At 40.3% G+C, this 20,206-nt stretch overlaps 2 protein-coding genes across 4 annotated transcripts; one reads left to right on the top strand and one right to left on the bottom strand.

Moving 5' to 3' along the window:
* Nucleotides 1-245: 245 nt before the first annotated feature.
* On the bottom strand, nucleotides 246-2,410 carry zcrb1 (zinc finger CCHC-type and RNA binding motif 1). Its single transcript, XM_068586975.1, has 8 exons — nucleotides 2,301-2,410; nucleotides 2,049-2,151; nucleotides 1,873-1,901; nucleotides 1,580-1,691; nucleotides 1,358-1,465; nucleotides 1,096-1,205; nucleotides 933-1,008; nucleotides 246-638 (listed from the first exon to the last, which is right to left on the bottom strand). Exons 2-8 carry the CDS (start codon nucleotides 2,130-2,132, stop codon nucleotides 489-491), a joined length of 669 nt encoding a protein of 222 aa, XP_068443076.1. The 5' UTR covers nucleotides 2,133-2,151; nucleotides 2,301-2,410; the 3' UTR covers nucleotides 246-488.
* Nucleotides 2,359-19,733, top strand: pphln1 (periphilin 1). 3 transcript variants are annotated; one of them, XM_068586972.1, is made up of 11 exons: nucleotides 2,359-2,488; nucleotides 3,061-3,121; nucleotides 4,478-4,542; nucleotides 4,943-5,155; nucleotides 6,064-6,128; nucleotides 7,789-7,917; nucleotides 8,201-8,379; nucleotides 8,627-8,704; nucleotides 10,785-10,840; nucleotides 14,462-14,602; nucleotides 18,991-19,733. In XM_068586972.1, coding segments are annotated over exons 2-11 (1,200 nt in total). In that variant the 5' UTR covers nucleotides 2,359-2,488; nucleotides 3,061-3,120; the 3' UTR covers nucleotides 19,264-19,733. The 3 variants fall into 3 exon arrangements, with proteins under 3 accessions (XP_068443073.1, XP_068443075.1, XP_068443074.1); XM_068586973.1 differs by lacking the exon at nucleotides 2,359-2,488 and adding an exon at nucleotides 2,857-2,950; XM_068586974.1 differs by lacking the exon at nucleotides 8,627-8,704.
* Nucleotides 19,734-20,206: the final 473 nt, after the last annotated feature.

The raw sequence follows: 20,206 nt of genomic DNA, 5'->3' as shown, positions 1-20,206 counted from the left end.
CCACACGCTTAATCCATGTTGATAATGTATCGAGTAGAAAAATGGTCATATTAAATACAGAACCTTATGCTTAACCTCAGGCTAAATACACCGCTTTTGACATATTATGAAAAGAAGAAGAAGAAGAAAATAGATCAGATGATACAAATTTATAATTTACAATTATTTAATTAAAGTAGTAAACAACCTTTTTTTCTTCAGCATTCTTTTTTCAATTCTGCATTTAATTCTCAAACAAACAACAATTGTTTTGGTTTGTCAGTAAGAAGGTTTTATTGACTGACAAGGAAAAAGACCAAACACAGTTAATCAACCCAAGACTACAGTATTTCTAGGAACAGAAAAAAATCTTTGTTTTATGTACAAGAAGAAATAAAAAAAAAGTTCATCAGTATAAATGGAAGTATCCCAACTACAATACAATGTAATAAAACAAATTAAACACAATTTGACACAACGTATGTCCAAACTGTGTGTTATAATTATGTTTAGTCACTAAGCTCCTCCTCATCACTGAAGTATGCACTCTTTTTGATCCTTGGTTTTTTAGAGTCTGGGGAAGTTGAAGCATGAGCACCTTCCTCTTGAGACAAACGTGTTCGCTTTCTCTGCGTGTCCTCTTCCTCAATGCGTGCTTGCTGGGGGGACACAGAAGACAGAAGAAAAATTAGATCATAGTATACTATGTCATAAAATCTCAAAGTATAGTGTGCTATAAAAAGGCTATAGCATGCCATAAAAAAAATCATAAAACGTTTATAATATAGCATGTTATTTGGGGCAGTGAGTATGTTGCATTTTTCATGATAAGATATTCCTTTATTAGTTCTGCAGTGGGGAAATACATTTTGGCTTCACAATGAGATGTGACCACATTTTGTTTGCTTTTGTTGAATTTAGTTTATTTTGTATTTCTATATCTACACACTTACCTGAAAAGCTATGGCTTGACTCAGACTATCTAAGGTTGGATCCTCTCCCTCTTCTTCACTTTCTTCTTCTTCTTCACTATAAAAAAGGAAAAAGATGCAGGAATTAGGAAAATGGCACAATCTCATAAGGAATATCTCACAATATCAGATATTTAAGACTTACATATGTTCAGGTTGTTCATCCTTCTTCTTTTTTTTCTTTTCTTTCTTCTTCGGAGGTTCCCTCTCTCCCAGAATATTTTTGGGGCATGCGTAGCTCAGATGACCGGTATCCTGTCATGTTTCATTTAAAAACACACAAAATTAGACTCTCTCTGGGATAATTTGTCTTCTCCATTCAAGGCAGAAAAGAATATTATACTTGCAACTGTAATTCATGAACAATTTATTGATCTCACAGGATAAAATGTTAAATATGCACTGACCCCACATTCGTAACATTTAGTCTTGTCTGTGTAGTTCCGTCTTTTTATAAACTCAGTTGCTCGGCCATTGTCAACGGCAATGCTCGCTTTCACTGTTCTGCCAAACAACTGAGAGACAAACACATTTCAAAGTCTGACAAGTGAATATCAAACATAACAAGCGGCTTGTGCTCAGTGGCGTAAAGTATGAGAACACTCGTGGTCTTAATGTGACAGACTCACCTGTTTATTGTTCACTGCTCTTGCACAGTTATGAGCCGATTCTCTGTCAAGGAAGAGAACAAACGCTACCCCTTTACTCTGGCGAGTATCTTTATCCTTAACAATTGTAACCCTGCAAGTAGAGTGACAGTTATTAATATCTATTTTAAAACATGTTTACCTATTACAAGTCTTTAGAGACTTAAATAGAATGTGGTGGGTTATTCATTCACTAATTTGGCTGCCTTACACATTGCCTTAAGATATACATAATCTTGTAAACTCTCTTAACTATGAGAAAGACGTTTACTTACTTGACAACTTTTCCATATTTGGTGAATAGCTGAAATGAGACAAAGTTGTGTTTCAGTAAGGACGTTGCCTGGATTTAGAGACCACAGTGGAATTTGAGTCCCACTTGTGTTTTTGCACAATAAAAGCGTTATTGACATTTCATAACACTGACCGCAACATCGCTGAAGGAACTAACCTTGTGCAGGTCATTGTTCGTAAGAGAGAAAGGCAGGTTCGACACGTACACAGTGCTTTTGCTCGGTGCCAAACCCCCGCTCATACTGGACGCATACGACACACTGTAAGACAAAACAAGAAGCCAAATGATCATAAAATAGCTGAATGCACAACGAGCTTCTTTGCTAGTTTGGCAAGTCCACCATTTATGTCGCGTTACACGTTTTTTACGCAGCTGCAAGCAGCAGCACACATTAACCAAATGACTTACCAACACAGCTGCCACCGTTTAAATAAACGTTAATGTGTTTCAAAAAGTAGATTTGTATGAAATTAATGTTTAGCAAAAAGAAACAAACGCCATGTCCGTATGTCGCATCTTTATGACGCATGCTCAATCTCGACCAATAAAGCAGAAGCTCTCTATGTAGCTACAGCGGAAGGCTAAGCTAGTAGAAGGTGAGACTGTTTTCTGAATTTGTGTGGAATAAAGGACCTTTTCATGTTAGTTATTCAACACGTATTTATCTTGGAGATGCGACAGCGGGCTGTAAATAGTTGTGTGTGGTGTTGTATGTTGGCATAGATTAGTTAACGTGCTCTTAGATTAGATAAAACGTGCAAATGTTTGCAGCATAAATGGAGGCTAGCTAATTAGCGAGGCTAGCTGTCCGTCCTACGTGGAGCTACAGTCGTTAGTGGTTGATTCACAATAGGAGCATATATTGCAGTGTTTTTTAACTCCTCGGTCGGGTGTTATTAAGCTGGTGTGTAATGTGGTGTTATTGGTCAAACGTACATCCACTCATCCGTCGGGCTGTTCTGCAGAGGGAAACGTCAGCCAGCTCAGCTGCTGAATCTCATCTCCTGGTCCAGCAGTCCTCCCTATTGGATCTTAGTTTTTGGAATATCTGATAAAAGGTTATAGGCTTTATTATGAGGATTATCCGCAAACGGTTGCATGAACACGTATGCCATGTGTATAGCCTTAAGATTGTTCTTATTTATTCATTTTACCAATCTTTTTACAGATTTGGTTGAAGATTGTATTTTCTCCACCACCCTGATTCTCAGAGGTCATTGAATCCAAAAGTAAGTTGTTGATTAACCTTTGCCTTTTACAGTACATGTATTTAACAATGTTTTGATTTACACGAGGACGACGACACAATAAATAACACTACTTACTACCTAAAGAGTTCTAACAAAAATAGATGCAATAATTCAGAGTATTTCTATGGTGTTCATCTTGCTCATGTTGCTAGAAACTTGGGACTTATGTTCGACACTTAATAAACTTTGAAACACAGATTAAAAACAACAACAACAACTAAGAACCGTCACCAGACTCAAACCCATACTGTCACACTCTGACCTGGATTAAGTCATTCATGCACTCATTTTCTCTAGACTAGATAACTGCAACTCACTCCTTACACAACTCAATCTCCCATCTCCAACTGGTCCAGAATGCAGCAGATAAGCTTCTTACTGGTTTTAACAGACAACATCACATTACTTCAGTTCTGGCTTCTCTCCACTGGATCCCGGTTGGTTTTAGAATTGATTTTTAAGATTTGGTTGATCACTTTTAAGGCCGTCCTGGGTCTGGCCCGAGCTGCATTATTGAAATGTTAACGCCATATGAGCCAACTCGCAGCCTTAGATCCTCCGGTGGGGCCCTCCTGGACATTCCAAAGTCGAGCCCTAAATCAAAGGGTAACCATGGTTTTGCCATCAGGGCCTCTCAACTTTGGAACGACCTGACGGAGGAGATAAGGCCTTCCAGAATCAGTAACGTCTTTTAAATCACTTCTTCAAACACATTTTTATAGACTTGCTTTTAAGTGATGTTGTCCTATAATGTCCTTTTATGATCTATTATGCCGTTTTTTTTGTTCATGTGTTTTTGTTTGTATATTTTATTTATTTGTTTTCTATTCCATTTGCTCTTTTTGGTTATTTGTTTGGTTTTGTTGTATTCATTACCTTTTATGATATGGCCTTTTTTGTTTATCGGTATTTAAGTTATGTCTATGCCTTGCTTCTCTGTAGAGCAGTAAACTTTGTAACTTTGTAAACTTTGTTTTTAAAGATGCAATATAAAATTATTATTATTATTATTATTATCATCATCATCTTTGCAGTGTACACCTGACTGAGGCCAAAACCAAAATTATTTGAGCAATGTTCTGTCCAGTCCCTTGTTTGTCATCAGATAAAATAGCATTGTATGGTCTTGTCTATAGATAGTAATAATGTGTTTTCCTGGAATACTGCTGTCTGAAGAAGTTGACATGAACAAACACAATGTCAATTAATACAGAAACTAGTTGGTATTGTTTTATTTGTGGTACATGTGGTACCACAAAATAAACAATACAAACTAGTTTCTGTACAGTTGCATGTACAAACATTTAGCATATCTCATTGTCTGCCTTTTTGCAGTGACGTACAGGAGAGACAGGAGTATACGAGAGGCGTATGATGATCGCTTTTTGGCAGAGAGACCGGTGAGTGTGTGAATAGTGTCGGCACATAAATACACGAGTAGGTAGAAATATTTGTCTTCCAAGTAGCCTGTATACATTATTTGGTGAAGGAGGGCTAAAATATGGCCAAACACTACAATACTTCTTTCAATTGCATATTTCTTTGATAATGGTTATGAAAAAATTTAATTTTTTTCTCGATGTGGTCAGACGACACGTCGTACAAACTAGTTCTCATAAAGAATACCACAGCTTTTAAAGTACTCCTAACCCACCTTAAGACTTCTTAGATGGGTTGTGAGTACTTTTAGCTGACCGACACCTCTAAGTAAAAATGTACAAAACATGAGTTCCCCCAACAACAATTTGGGAAAAGGTTTATATGGAAGTGTGAAATCATTGAATGTAACCATCCTGGCAGGGTCCTTACCCACGGGCAGCTGGGCCCTCGGAGAGAAGGGGCCCCTTTAACAGACCGGAGGACGACTACGGCCGTGGCGGGTACGAATACGAAGGAGGTCCACGCTTTTTTCCAAATGGAGGCCCAAGAAATTATCATGAAGATCAGAGGGGCTACCATGGGGACAACGTTCATTTCTCTGCTGAACGCAGAGCTGTGCCACCTGCAAGGAGGGTGAGAACATGAATGTCATAAAATGAACATTGTTGTGAGGAACTTTCAAAGACTCACTTTCCTCAGAAGGAAAGTTGGTTGTTTCAACGTTATTTTATTCATAGAGCACATTTATTTTAAAACAGCATAAGTTGACGAAAGTCGTAAAAATACAATATATAATAATATATGAAATATATTGCAAACATAAATGGCGAAAACATAAATACAACCAGAACATGACAGGAGGGCAAAACAAGCTGAGTTCACAGAAAAAGCAAAACAATAAATAGTTACAAACAAGATGTTCATTCACAGCAGAAGTCTCAGGAATATTAAATGCTGCCCCTTTACAAAGTAATTGAGTTGCATTGCTAAACAAACTCGCCACACAGATGTTTTTTTGGTGTCTTTGTTAATTAATAATATTAATACTACTACATGCATCATACTTAATAACTGTACATACATTAACAACAAAAGGTTTTAAACATGCTGCAGACATTACAACTGCCTATCATGTTAATATTGTTGGTTTGATATCTACACTCATAATTGGCCAGCTGAGGGCGCTATGGTTGAAGGTTCAAGTTTAAATATTTTCAGGCCTTCCCTTTTTGCTTAAGTTTTTTGTTAATCATTATAGCTGATTAACTAACATAGTGACATATCCTTGATGTTCTAAAATTCACTTAAAATGATATAATTGCATCCATAAATATCAATTTGATGGTCATGAATACATTAGATAATATTACAAGAGCTTTTCATGGGCAAGTTTATATGTATGAAAGTTACACAAACATTTTAAAATCAAAACTTTCATCATTGTTTGGCATTTCAGACTGATTATTTTCAATCAAGTTCCGTAACGTCTATATTTTAAGACATAATCAAATCTTATGATTTACAATTTCTTTATTGTATAGGAGGACTACCCTTACAGAGGGCCCAGGGAGGACCCGCACGCAGGAGGACGGCCTTTGGAGTTTGGGTAAACTGCAGCTAATATTTCTTCCAAAAAATACCATAGCGAGCTACTAAACCATTTTTCAAATGTAAAACCACTCATTAGATTTGGGTGTTATCACTGTGGATAGCAAGGGACTGTTTCTATGGACTTCTGTAGTCCACTAAGTTTTACTTCTTTTAATTAGCTCAGAAGGGGTTGCTGCAGGGGCAGGCCTCTATTTTCAGTATGCGTTTTAAATCTTTGTTTAAATAGCAGCAATTATAAATCAAGGTCTGCCCTGACCCATATTGGCCTGTCTCACCCTATTCCTAATGCTTCTGGTCTATGTGAGCACCTTGCTCCACTCTTTCATTTTAGACCCACCTCTGCTTACCTACTGTTGAACAGTGTCTTTAGTTGGGCTACAGATTGGACTGCAAAATGTATCCCTTCCCATAGCAACACAAATCTCTCTTTTTCGGAAAACTAAACATTCACCCATTAATTTGCTTCAGAAGAATAGCATCTTTTAATATATAATCATCCTTCTTGGTTATTGAGAACGTTGATTAGGTTTTCACACCACACCTGTGCAGTTTGACTGTGCCAAAACTAAATATATATTAGAGTTAATGTGACAACAAAGAGGTGAAATAAGATAATATAACCCACCACGATACTGGATACTCTGCAGCCTTTTCATGTCGTCCAGTGTCGAGTGACGCATTCAATTATTCCATCTGACATCCCCTCAGTAGTATCAACACTGAAAGTTGGTCGGGGGCCAATCTTAATCATGCACTGTTGTACACAGTTGCAGGACAGGACAGAAAGTCACACAAGATTCGCCACTTAGCAGGCAGACAGGGCAATGAAGGCCTTCATTCCGCACAAACATTTAGAGTTGTGAAAGGGCACCAAGGTCAGTTCCGGCCTGTTGATTGGTGGGTTTGGTGTGGGTCAAGGTCAGAGGTCGCTTGAGAATGAGACGTGGTGGCGAGGTGAGGCATACAGGGAGTGGTAAAAGGTTTTGCTCAATGCATGGACATGTTTATTTTTCCATTCAAGAATGTTTTGTTATTGTGAAGCACAAACAAAATGCTCCACACAGTTGAGTATTATATTACCTTGTGGCCACCAACAGACACTAAACATTGATATAGCAAATCATTTAAAACCTGTGTCTTCACATTCAATATTTAGAAGACTTGTTGCTCCGTTAGCAATCACAAAATCTGTCACCGTTCTTTTTTTAAATCTTTTTTTTCTCTCATGCCTCAGCATTAATTATATTGTAGAAGATGATCCGCTATATCTAAGCCAGACTGTTGTTCAAACCGGATACATGTTTGAAGTCAGGTGATGATCCTGACTGAACTGAAGCGACTGAAATGGTTTAGTCTACATTTTTAGATATCATCTGGCTATTGGATTAGTTCCACCGCTTATGTGGTAATGTGTTGTGTGTAAAGTCATATATATACTTGGCTAGTGTGACGCGCTTGCCTCTCAATATTATTTTTAAAGACTTTTTTTGCTTGTGGAAGAAGAACAGGCTAATCAATTGTGATGGGGCCTCAGGGTCCACATCCCTGTGAGGCAACCCATACCCTAAATACATTTCTGACCACATTATTGGTTGCCATGCTTACAGTATGTATCCGCAACTCACAACAACGTAAATGTGTATTTATTCCCTTAGCGCCCGTGCGCCACCGCCACCACCGCCTCCTCACAACGTGCGAAACCAGGGCGTCTACCCAGCGGCCCGATCACTCCCAGAGAGCGGGGAAGACACACTAGTGCAAGCCATCCTCAACCTGGACAGAGGGTACGACTAAATGCATGCTTAATCACTGCGTAGGGCATTCATGTGTAATCACTGGCCAATTGTATACAGCTTAGTCACAGAGGAAGTGTGTGATTAGCGAAAACACATAAGGTTCAAGTAAAAATCTTGCAGGTGTTTATTCCTCAATGCTAGATGGCAGTGTTGTGCTGTGTTTGCAAAAAAAGAGGAAAGGGACAAGTACTTGTGTGGACTGCAACATCTGGTCCGTGACTAGTTTTGTCAGATGGGAAAGACGGGCTAATTTTGTCCTTTTCTTTTCCAGGGAGGATAGAGACCCCTTCAGGAGAAAGGCAGCCCCGTTCCCTCCACTCAGAGAGCGCTCTCCTGTGCGCCGCGAGGTGGTCCGTTCCCCCCACAGTCGCTCCGGCTCCAGCGTCAGCAGCAGAAGCTACTCGCCAGACAGAGCCAAGAGCCTGCCGTTTCCCTCACAGCAGGACAAGAGTATGTAAAATCAATACAGACAATAACTAGGAAGATGAAGCCAAACATTCATAGTCACTGCCTGCTGTTGCAACTTCAGTCATGATTCGTTTATTGATCGAGGCCATTTTAAAACGATGATTTAGCTCCTTACAGATCGGGTGTTTAGTTCTGGACAGTCACCCCCAAAAATGTACATTTATTGTCAAGACCTCTTTTATTTTACTGTCTTATCCATGACTGATAATCTGGCTGGCTGGCTTTTCAGATGTGGACGGTCCAGAGGGGGTTTCTGAACCCCTTTGGGGGGCGCTCTTTCCTCAACAGAGTGGACATGAAAGTTTGGGTCTGTACATTGAGCCATGTGAACAAGCTTGGACCTGGGTGACCGTGAGCAGATGTGTTGTTCCTCACACATCTCCTTGCATCCTTGTCATTTCAGAGACATGTTAGAGGGAAATCTTGTGGCTTCATATACTCGAAAGATGTCTGCCCCTCTAAAGTCATGAGAAGGATGCAAGGATAGAGGACAGAATAAATCAATTTGAAATCCAGTTTAAACATACAGAATATAATCAAGTATAATATTACCCCTCAATAATTTACCAAAAGAATTCTGACCACAATAAACATAGATGGCAGATTTGACACTGACATTGTTTCACTCAGGTCTGAAGTAAGTTGCATCATGAATTCTTAAGTTTCTTTCTTAGTACCCTGTAGTGACTTTGCTGTAGTGGATTCTTTCCTTCCTAAACCATTACTTCTATCTGTTGTGGTAGTATGTAGGCACTTTCCATGGTTCCTACACTGATCTGTAAATGTACGCCATTTAAATGTCTAGGCTTTCAGAAGAAGTTTTAAAAGTAATTATCCAGACCAACTGAGCATTAAAACATTATATTATTATTCCTTCAGTGACGAGTCATAAAGCACCCCACTGTCTGCTCTAGAAATAACACAGTCGATAAGGATAGTGTGAAGGAACAGTAGACTTTACAGTCCATCTCAAAGCTGTATTTATATGTAAGTATAAAGTACTTATGTGCAGGCGCTGGGACATGCAGCGGCAATGCTAATTAAGACGGCCTCTTTTACTGCCTGTTTGCATTACAGGTTTATTTTTCATCTCAATTATTTGACTGATATTTGACATTTACTGTGCCAAGTTTATGTAGCTAATTTTCCAGCATGTCAGCAATACAGCTTTGATTAACTGGACTGTAAAATGCATGACCGCTAGTGTAACCTTTTTGTTTTCTGCATGTTTTATTCATCTCGAACTTCTCAGTGGCAAAGAGTTGTTTTAGGTCTGCTACCATCTTCAGGGCCAGCCTTCTCTCCTTTTTAAATGTCATTTGATTGATGCTTTTTACACCTTAGAAGTACTTGTCATGTGACAAAATAGTGTTGCTGCTTATGTTCAAAATGTTTGATCCCAACCTCCTCAAAGGAGAACATAACATTGATTGTGTTGTATTAGGGCAATGAGTTTTCTTGCTAGATTGCTATGAGATAAGAATGCCTCGTTCTAATGGACACAGCCAGTGACCTTAGATGTCATCTTGCTCCGAGAAAACCTTTCTTTATAGGAAGACCAAAATGTAAGTCCAGTTCAGTATGGTTGGAGCTGGGATCGGAACGTTTGGCAGTGGTTTTACCATTACATTTAAGCACTGCCCCTACATGGTACATTCTCTGTGCCATTTTCTTTCAAATGCTACTTTTTTTCAATGCAAATCCAGGAGGACGAGATGAAATTACAAGCAGTGGGTTTGTTTCAGAAATATACAAAGGTTACACTCGTTAAACTTAACCTATTCCCAGGCTGGGTAACCTGAGAGACGCAGAGTGGTTCGTAACGTGTCCAGCAGCCAGCCTTCCTCTCCGCTCTGTCTGCCACTTTGTCACGTCTCATAAAGATGCCACCAGGTCGTGTGTGTGTGGACCAAGAGGGGAACGGGTATAGGATGTCTGATGGATATTCCTGAAGCCACAGCCTCCACTTCGGGGTGTTTTTGTTTCATAGCAGGGTTCTCGGAGTCGGTGGTTGTTAATCGACTTGATTGGTCAGTTACAAAGCCCCGGATGGACTGCAAGAGGAAAATTGGTAGGACAATTGAGACGTGTGAGAGGAGGCTGTGTCCGGTCGATTTGGAGTTTGGAGCATCTGACTTGATTTTTCCAGATGTTCTCGCCTCGGTACCCGTCTGGATCGGATCTAAACATCAACACCTTGACAGAGCCTTGATTACCATAAACACATACTCACTTTGAGATCTACTAATTGTCCTTTTTCCACTGAAATGTGTACTTGTTCCCCCCTCCTACCTCTTTTTTTTTCTCATTCTAAATCTTTTCTCATGTTTTTTTGCGCCTCACTCAAGTCTCACTTTTTTGTTGTCTTTTTTTTCTTTCTTCTCCAGACAAAATTCCCGGCCTTTCAAGAGAAGGCTCCCCGCACAGCGCAACCTCCAACAAGGTACCATACTGCAGTTGTTTTTTTGTGTGCTTGGAACAGGAACACAACACAAGCCTTTGCTTTTTTTTCTTAAATTTGAAATGCAGGAATTCAGTCCCAAAATTACTGTTCTATTTTATTATATATATTGTGGGCTTCGCCTTTGTCACTGTACAACAGGATGCATCTGGAACTTCTTAAATTCCATCCTTCTAATAAGTGTTTAGTCCCATTGAAGTATGTTAATGGGTTTTAAAGTGGCCCTCACGCAGAGCATAAAAGCCATCGGGCCGGCTTTGTTTACCTGTGCTGTAAGCAGACTTCAATCACAAGAACTTGTAGCAATGGAGGGAAAAGGGCTCAAGTGTCGACAAAAGTATGAGCCGTGCTTCCTTTTTTAAAGTGCTCTTTTAAAAAACACAAAAAAAACACTTTTACTGTTTTGAGTAAGTATTGAATGTAGATCCCGCTAGCCTGTTTTGCAAATAATAACTTGTTTTGCTGATATCATCCATCTCCAACTATGCAGAGGAGTGTAAATAGAATCAGATGTGATTAGGCGCAATGCGTCTGGCTGCGGCCACCCAGAAGGGAGGAGGCTAACTCGGTAGCCAAGTCACAGTTTTATCATGAGATCTGAGTCCCTGACTAGCCTCCCTGTGGAACTCATTGGGGTGTGTTTACACCGCTTACAATGAACAATCATCTCCTTTTTTCTGTTGAAGGGTATGGCTAACTGTGTTTGGTAGCTGTGACTGTCTGCTTGATGAAGCAGGTCAGTAGGAATTGATGAGTAATGGGGGCGTTGCAGGTAAAGCTTCGATGACCTTTCAGCAACTAGTGTATCTTAGGCCTCGTTCATGTAATATGGGATGGATGATTGTGATTGGTTAGATCAAATTAAGGCACACAGTCTGCCAGCCAGTCTGAAAACATGAAACTACGACTATTTATTTTTATGCAAAAAGCTTTAAAATGTCATGATGGGAAAAAAATCACTTAGATCAAAACAATCTATAAAACTTTAACTTTAAATGCTGCTTTAATGGCTAATAGGGCTTATTCTTTATCTCATTAGCAGCCCTCAAATCTTTTTCACAGCACTGGAGGTCATTTTAGTATTGCCATATTTCTTATTTTTTCACTTACTCATCCTTTTGAGTGGCATAGTGGGCACTTTGATGTCTTTGTAAATCCATGCACTTGCTTTTTACTCTGGAAATTACAAGATACAGTATATAAATTTAGTCTGTTGCTTTCTTTTTTTTATGTGCATTTTTGTAAGAACCACCCACCACCACCCAATCAACCGCTGTGATGAAAGTTGCACTAAGAGCCCCACCCCTCCACACACACTGATGCACACAGCTGCTTTTTGCTGTTTGATCTAGCCTGTGGTGCATTGTTTCTTTGGGTTCTGGGGGCACAAACCCGTAACCTTGGCCAAGATGAAAGGCCCGTGCCCCCAGTAAAGCTTGCACTTAAGGCCCCGGCCACCGCCTGCTGTGGGGATTCAACAAACATGCACGCAGGCTCCATGGAGCCATCCCAGACGGAGAAGGGAATCTAAAGAGCCCCTCCGGCTGTGGCTTCGAGCCATGGTGGAGCAGTGGAAGGAGAGCATAACCTGCAACTGAAAAGGTCGCCAGAAGGTTTCATCCCTACGCAGGATAGTAACATACCAGGATAGTTGCTGAGATTTGGTGATACGAACAGGGCAAAGGACCACGAGCACTTTTTCTGTAGCGCCATGATAACCGTAACATTCATTGTTCAAAGTGAAACATCTCAACGACTGTCCAATAATTGCTATTGAATTTGGTCCAGACATTATTCTCCCATGAAGATACAGGCGTATGATTAGGATTATCTCAAGCTGTTGGTTACTATTCTCTCTCTGTATGTATGTTGGCCAGAGTTGGTTGACAGGCTGTCTGTCCGTCCGAACGTGATATTTAAGGGATGGCTTGAGCAAAGTTCCTCAAATTTGGCACAAACGTCCACTCTGGACTGATTATGATTTGGTAGTTAAAGGTCACTGTGACCTCACAAAACATGTTTTTGGCTCCAGAATGTATATGCTAATTATGACAGTTTCACACAGATGTTTTTGATAGGATAACATGATGAGGTAATCACTGCAGCATAACTGGTTAGGCGGATGCATAAAACCGCGAGGCAGTGAGTCTAGTTTGAACATCATTGCACAAGGATGAGCCTAAAAAAAAAGTAGCTCTTGCAAATTGATCCTGAGGCTGTTACTCTAAAATGTTTATCTTCCCACGAATGTGCACGGCAAGTTACCAGTGGGAGTAAGAAAAATACTCCAACAAACGACAATGATCATTTGTTAAACTAATTCAGAATCCACAGCAGTCTTGAACGGCCAAATCATGGTTCACCAGACCAAGCTCAAGTTCTTTAGGTCTAATAACCTTTTTTATTTATTTATTTTTGTGCATTGAAAAGAGATTACCAGTTCCCCATGGCTGGGGACATTTCATTTTGGTCCAGTTTGTATATACATCTATCTGCCAAGCTTTCTAACATCCCTTCCAGGTGGGGCTGTGCCCAGTGAGTTGAAGTAAAAGACTCAGACAGGAATATTTTTTTCTGAGGCTGAACACTGACGAACGCACATTTACAAGCGTACACACTGGATTCCTCCCGAGCATAGCTTCAGGGAGAGAGTTGGACCGAGGAATAATTGCTTTATGAGTTGTGCCTTTCTTATTTCAGACCACACTCGGCTTTGAGATGTCCCATCCCCTGTGACTTCTTTCCTCAGTCATCAAGAGATTTGATATTATGACTTTTCCCGTAATGTATGAGTGGACTTTAGTCATGGCTGGGCAGTTCTGCTCCCTGGCCTTCAAACTCTAATAATATCAGGAAATGAGCAAAAGAAATTGAGCGGTGATCCAAGTTTGCCTCATTTCTCCCCTTTGCTCTTTCTTTTGGCTTTCACATTTATACTTATGGGCACTGGAGTTTCCAATCTATCCATTAGGTGGCTCATCATGGCTCGCCGAGCCAGATTTCCTTTTAAGATATAAAAACAGCCGAAGTATCAGATTCTACAATTTACATTGAAAAATGAGTGCAACGCTAAGCCGGGAGGTTTTAGTCATAATATGCTAAGTAATGATAACAGTGCACGATATGAAGATCCACATCTGTTGGGATGAATATGGCATACGAGCTACAGCTTCTTAGTGCTGTAATTCCTATGAATCCCTTATTCTTTGACTAGTTGGAGACGTACCAGAGTATACACTCTTTTCGGCTTTAGAAGCTGAGCTTCATCCTTTGGTACGCCTCATCAACCACATCGTTCCTGTAAAGTTAAACAGTCAGTAGGTCAGGTCATAGCGCTGCACTGGCTTTGAGTTGCTGACCTACATCCGTTCACATTCCTTCCCATTCTCTCCATGATATTGCTGTCATTTCTGTCAACTTTGCAGTAAAAGTACGCTTTTTAAAATGTTTATTAAAGTTTTTGCCACTTCTGTAGTTATCTGCTAATACGGTTCATGGTTTAACAAAACTTCGTTTCTGTCATGCTGTGAGATCTTTGCTCACTTCTCTGCATCCTCTGAGTAGTGACTCAGACTGCTCTCTTTCTTCTCTACCTTTTTTTAGGAGGAGAACCATCCCCCAGAAGGAGAAAAAGAGGAGCCTCTGGCAGCTCCAGTCGTAGAGGAGAGCCGAAAGTCGTCTCCAGACAACTTTCAAGAGCGACAAGCCCTCGCCATCGCAGCCAAAGCTCAGGAGATAGAGAAGGTACCGGTCCAACTCCCATTTACATTCATTTGAACTACTGACGTGAAGGGGTTGAGTGATGAAATGATTCGGCAAGCAGTTCCGCATTAAAATAGCGTCACCTATTCAAATGAGCATTTCTTTTGGCACCTCATATTAACGTAGCTTCATCAAAAGTAATGCTAATATTTTTTTAGCATGATCTGATTAAAGATGACAACCTCTCCGTTTGAGATTAATATAATACATTTTGTTCCAGTGGCTCTCAGTTGCCCTTTTTTTTGGAAAATTACTGCATTTACAATCCTCATGACAAGCTTTTAATTTGTAGGACTTCTCTATAAACGTCAACCTGGTGCTTGCATAGTACGCACCATAGGCTTGGCAAACAATCCAATTCATATGGTGGCCTGGACTTCGCTGACTCACACCTGGATTATTTTACTGGATAGGCATTACTGGAACAGCCAGCTATTATGTTCCTAACAAGGCAGGAAATTAACTTTTCTCTCCACCAGTGCACATCCTAAACTCCACCAGCCATTTGACAGCCAGACGTCAGGTTTAGAGCAGAATGATGGTTAATTATCTGCCAAAGTAGCTGGTTGCCAAATTTATCACAGTTTTCCTGGTGGCTCTTGCCAATCTCCCATCCTGACTGGCATAACTACAACAATTGCTCATTAGACCCTCAACTAGATTAATATCCCACATGGCTCAAACATCACAACTCCTCTGCGTTTGACTCATCTTTACGTCTAAACATTATATACATTTTTTAAAAAGGCCCGCACACAGAGATTTAGAACACTAGGGCATTACACAGGAACACATAAACGAAAGCAGAAACACAAGTTTCTAGGCATGGTATAGATTTGGGCATACAATAAATCGAAAGCTTAGCAGAGCTAAAACCACCCTAGGCTAGAGGTCCCAGATCTGCTCATCTAATGAAGGCCATTCCTGCACCAGTGAGCGCTACCGCTGCTTTACTGGGACCATTAAACCCGAGCCAAGTCTGCCCTGGAGCGCACACTGCGCTCTCACGTTGAGCTGCGCCACAGAGCCTATAGGCGGTTCTAGCGCTGTTGCTGACGCTGCAGCTTCTGGCCTGTTTTATAGCCTCCTTCTTCTCCATCTGTGTTGCCCCACGTTCCCATGTTCTATTGTGTGAGCTTTATTTCATAATTTCAGGTCCTTGCATATGGTGTGCGTTTTGGGAAATAACTACAATGTCAAGAATAATTTGTCATGTTTCCATTGTCTGCATAGCTCATGCCCTCTTGTTTTAATCTGCAGACGTTAGTCATGGACTTAAGGACTGGAAAGAGTAGATTAGAATGAAAACCCAGAGGGAACAGTGTACTCCATTTTCACAGGGATATGAAGTTTCAGTTTGTCTTTCCAGGATTTCAGATTCTTTGGAATTGTCAGTAGCAACTGATGGTTATCAGCATTTTTCCTCCTCCTGTCCCTTTCTTTTGGCTTTTGTGATATTCAGACCATGTGCATGAAGGTTGCCTCTGTCATGAAAGGCTGGCTTGTTTAGTAATGATTGGGAGTTAATTCAGCCTCATTTCTGTCACAGACAACCCGGTCAGAAATCAAAGTTTAGTCACATTTTGCCCGTTCTTGTTTATTGGTAAAGACTTGAACCTTTTTTAAAAAACGCTAATCAAAACCTGAGAGAATTGCTTTCACATGACAGCTGGTTACCTGCCAAGCCGGCAGACAAAACCAACCAGCCGCTGGAAAACGTATACAGTAAGCACTTGTCTGCTGGCTGGTATTAATTTCCCACCGTGCCCACAACACACAGCTAAACGCATTTAATTCGGACAAAGTCGCAGTAGGCACTGTTTAGCCTCTTGACAAGTGTCAGCCAGATGTTTGGCTTTCTCCTCTCAATCTGGTCTAGCCATCTCTTCGGTACACATGGACACAAACACACTCCAGTCCAGTAGCTTCTCACTAACTGTCTCTACACTTTTCACAGATCCAAAGCTGAACTTTCCGTCGTCGGCCAGACATCGTGCCGGGCCGTATTATACCCATGCCTCACAGTGTGTTTGTGTAGCTAAGTGAAATTGGTCCGCTGAAATTCAACCTGAAACCGCCCTCATTGTCAGAGTTGACTTTGGCTGCAGTACAGACTAACTGGTTATAGTGAGTGACAAGGCATGAGAGGCAATAAAGGGTATTAAGTTTTACTCCTCATAGGTCACGCTGTGATACTAAGGGAGTTTTATTTCATTTGGTGAGGAATCTAAATATATTTAGCTACAAGACAGAAAGTCAGACTGTTCTTTTTTTTTTTTTTTCTTTCTTTGGGACAAAGATGCCAGAACTGGACTGAGGCCCCAACTCTTCCACTCTCGCCCTGTTTTGGAGCCAGGCAGGGCCCACCCTGAATCCCTGCTTTAATTAACTGGCTATCGATAATATAGTTGAAATAAGTTGTTCGAAGCAGAGACGATTCTGGACCAACTCCACCCAAAGTCAAGTACTGGCCTTTTTCCTTCCTGATTGGATAACAAGGGAGGGATCTCAGGACGTGCGTTTTAAATACAGGAAGTCCATTTTCAGCACATTGTTATCTATGAACGACTTTCCCTGTTTTCAGAGAAGTTGTTGTCAGCACACTTGATTGAATTCTTCCTCTGAAAAGCTGGTGAATAAATTCACTGTTATCAGCTGTTGAAAGAGACCATAGGACGTTGATAAGATATTAAAAGGCAGAGTGACGTACTAATTTCAGCCCAGAGCTATCAGGGCTTTGCTTTTTTAACAGCTTTGTGATTCTGCCTGCGTAACTTCTTCCACTTGATCATTTATCGTAGATGACGATGTACATGCACCCAGAATGTGTTCATTTTACCTAAGCACACTTTCCTGTAACAGTTTGTATCCTCAAGTTCACCACAAATTCCAATTTGTTAGATTCAGGTTACCTTATGATGAAGAACGGAACAAATACTGTTCGTTTGTTGCTGATGTTTAAGAGGGAGACGGCTAAGGAGCCCTCATCATGGTTGCATAAAGAGATGCCGGTCTAATTCCCTCAGCAGAGGTCATTTTCAGTAAAGACTCATCATAGTAATATTAGGAACATGGTTTTCGGATATGGGTTTTTATCTTCACACTGATTTTGTTCACCTCAGCTTTCATACAGTCGACACATTGTAGTTTGTATGCAGGTTCTGGACTGTTGTTGCCAAGTACATGAACTCAGTTTGACAGCAGATCTTCATTTGCTATCTGTCCTCTACTCAAACATGCTGCGTTCCAGGAACATTGTGAAAAGCTATAAATAAGCCGGTGAGGTCAGACGCCCCGCAGCACAGAAGCCAGCGTTGGTATCCGGTGAATGACTGAAACTCACCCCTCTCAGGCCTAATTTTATGCACACAGGCATTCGTGTACAGGCACAGATTCGCACAAAACCCGCCTGCGGCACCAATTAATATGTTGCCCAATTGGTGGGTTGATTCACTTCTACTTAGTCAGGGCAAATAATTGACCAAGATGCAAACGAGGTACAGAGAGACTGACTAGAGAGAAAAACTGAGTCATGAAATAGTGTAATGATGGAAAAAAGAAACAGAGAGAGCAGCATTCCACAGAGAAATTGAGATGCGTTTCAGAAGTCTTTGCCATCTTTTTATAGAAACAGAGCATCACACTGTCCAATTAGAAAAAGGTCCTCACATGTGATGTGTATTTTATTATTTATTGTTGGGAAATTGTAATTTTAGATAGCAATAATGGAGGGGCAACAGGATACTAGCGAGAGACAGACTGCACAAAGGACTTGGTAACTGACAAATACAAAATATTACCATCAGTTTGGTTGACTGTTATTTTCCCCTCTGGAAATTAATGGTCAGCTCCAGAGTTGGAAACCTGTCTCGAAATCGAACCTCTTTACGTGGAAGCCGAGGGCTCCCCTTTTTGTTTTATGAGACATTTGAGAGTCTGTGTGAAATAGCAGCTCCCAAACAAGATTCCAGCACATCTTCCTCATTGTCCCTCTAACACCTGTTCTAAGCCTGTGAGAAGCCACTAAAGTGGGATTTTATTGCTTCTTGTGCCACAGCGTCCTATATAAAGGGCCCTTATTAAACTTGAGAAGAGAAGTGTTTATCTTTTGACACTACGTAACGTGTGTTGACACCAGAATGATCAGCTTGGGCTCATTGACACCGGAATATTTACACCTAGGCGCCAGGTTTAGCAGGAAGGAAACAACTTTTCGTCTCCTCATTTAAGAGCTTTTCTCTTTTAGGTTTTGACATTTGCCTGTTGACATTTAAGTTTTAAAATTTGCATACAAATGGTTGTAAACTTTGTCAAACCCTATATACTTTTTTTTTTTTTTTTTAAATCAACATATTCCTGTCCACTTCCAGGTGTATCAGCAAGACTGCGAGACGTTTGGCATGGTGGTAAAGATGCTGGTGGCTAAAGACCCCAACCTGGAGAAGCAGCTCCAGGTTCCCCTCAGAGAGAACCTCGGGGAGATCCGCGATCGTTGCCTGGAGGACCTCAAACTCTTCATCACCGAGCTGGACGTGGTGGTCCGGCAGTCAGAACCTTCTGTTTGTGACTCGACCACCCCATCAACGGCCCTGACGGGTCATAAACTTTCAAAGACGGCAGTCAATCACAGCTCGTCTTACTGACACAATGGCCATCGGCTTTTCGTGCAACTGAGCGTGAAAGGACTGACTTGAACATGGATATTTCGAATACATTTTTGCTGGACTTGGAAAGGATTCTACAGCACAGCAACCTGAAGAAAAACATTGGAAAAGGATTTACGCAGTTTTGCATTTTATGTGAGGATGAACAGTGTTAGTTTTGAACAGACTATTTTTTAACCATACTTTTCTGTTGAAAGATGGAGATTGCATAATGTTAAAAGTTGTTCCACTGTCAAATGTTGCATCACATTGAAATAATTAACATGTTTTTTTTGTTATTTAAACAAGTTTGATGAAAATGTTGAGAGTAGACGGACAGTCCTGCAGCATGAACACACTTTTCTAAAAAGAAAAGCCAGATAAGACTGTTTTGTTTTGTAATAAGTTCAGTTATGTACATTTTCTAGCAGTCAGATGTATTACTTGGTGCTGCTAAATTTACAGTTCTACATTCTTGTATAAATTTGTACTGTCTGAAAATGCCAGTTTGGATACTTTTTATTGTGTTGTCTCATTTGATTTTCAAACTTTAATTTCCTTCCCAGAAAAATCATGCACACAACTTGATTATTTTTGATATTGAGAAAAAGTTGTAGTAAAGATTCAGTTTACGGTTTGCTTCATTGTGATATAAGAACAAAAGTCACAAAAATACCCAACTGACGACATAAATGATCAAATACATTTTAAAAATCACTTTACTGGTATTATATACTCCATTTCAGTGTGTCATTGAGTCTCCCTGAGCCATACTTGTATTTTAGTATGGCATAGTCTCCTATAACAATGAAACAACATGCCTCACTTTAAAATGAATTATCTCATTTAAACTGTTAAATGCAAGCTACCAATCATTTTCAACTTCCAACAGGGGGTTTATAAACCTGAAAATGTACAACAAAATGTAATTTGTAAATGAACA

Source organism: Clinocottus analis, unplaced genomic scaffold (assembly GCF_023055335.1).
Source record: "Clinocottus analis isolate CAN_PGR_092001 unplaced genomic scaffold, fCliAna1.0.p SCAF_20, whole genome shotgun sequence".
NCBI classification, from domain to species: Eukaryota; Metazoa; Chordata; class Actinopteri; order Perciformes; family Cottidae; genus Clinocottus; species Clinocottus analis.
This window is presented reverse-complemented; position numbering and strand designations above follow the sequence as displayed.

Coding starts and splice junctions, on each gene's coding strand:
- zcrb1 (XM_068586975.1), bottom strand. CDS start 2,132: ATGAGCGGGGGTTTGGCACCGAGCAAAAGCACTGTGTACGTGTCGAAC. Junction 1,206..1,357: donor CTAAATGTTACGAATGTGGG/GTCAGTGCATAT, acceptor GAAACATGACAG/GATACCGGTCATCTGAGCTA. Junction 639..932: donor GTCAAGCCATAGCTTTTCAG/GTAAGTGTGTAG, acceptor GTGTCCCCCCAG/CAAGCACGCATTGAGGAAGA.
- pphln1 (XM_068586972.1), top strand. Junction 6,129..7,788: donor GGACGGCCTTTGGAGTTTGG/GTAAACTGCAGC, acceptor TTATTCCCTTAG/CGCCCGTGCGCCACCGCCAC. Junction 7,918..8,200: donor ATCCTCAACCTGGACAGAGG/GTACGACTAAAT, acceptor TTTCTTTTCCAG/GGAGGATAGAGACCCCTTCA.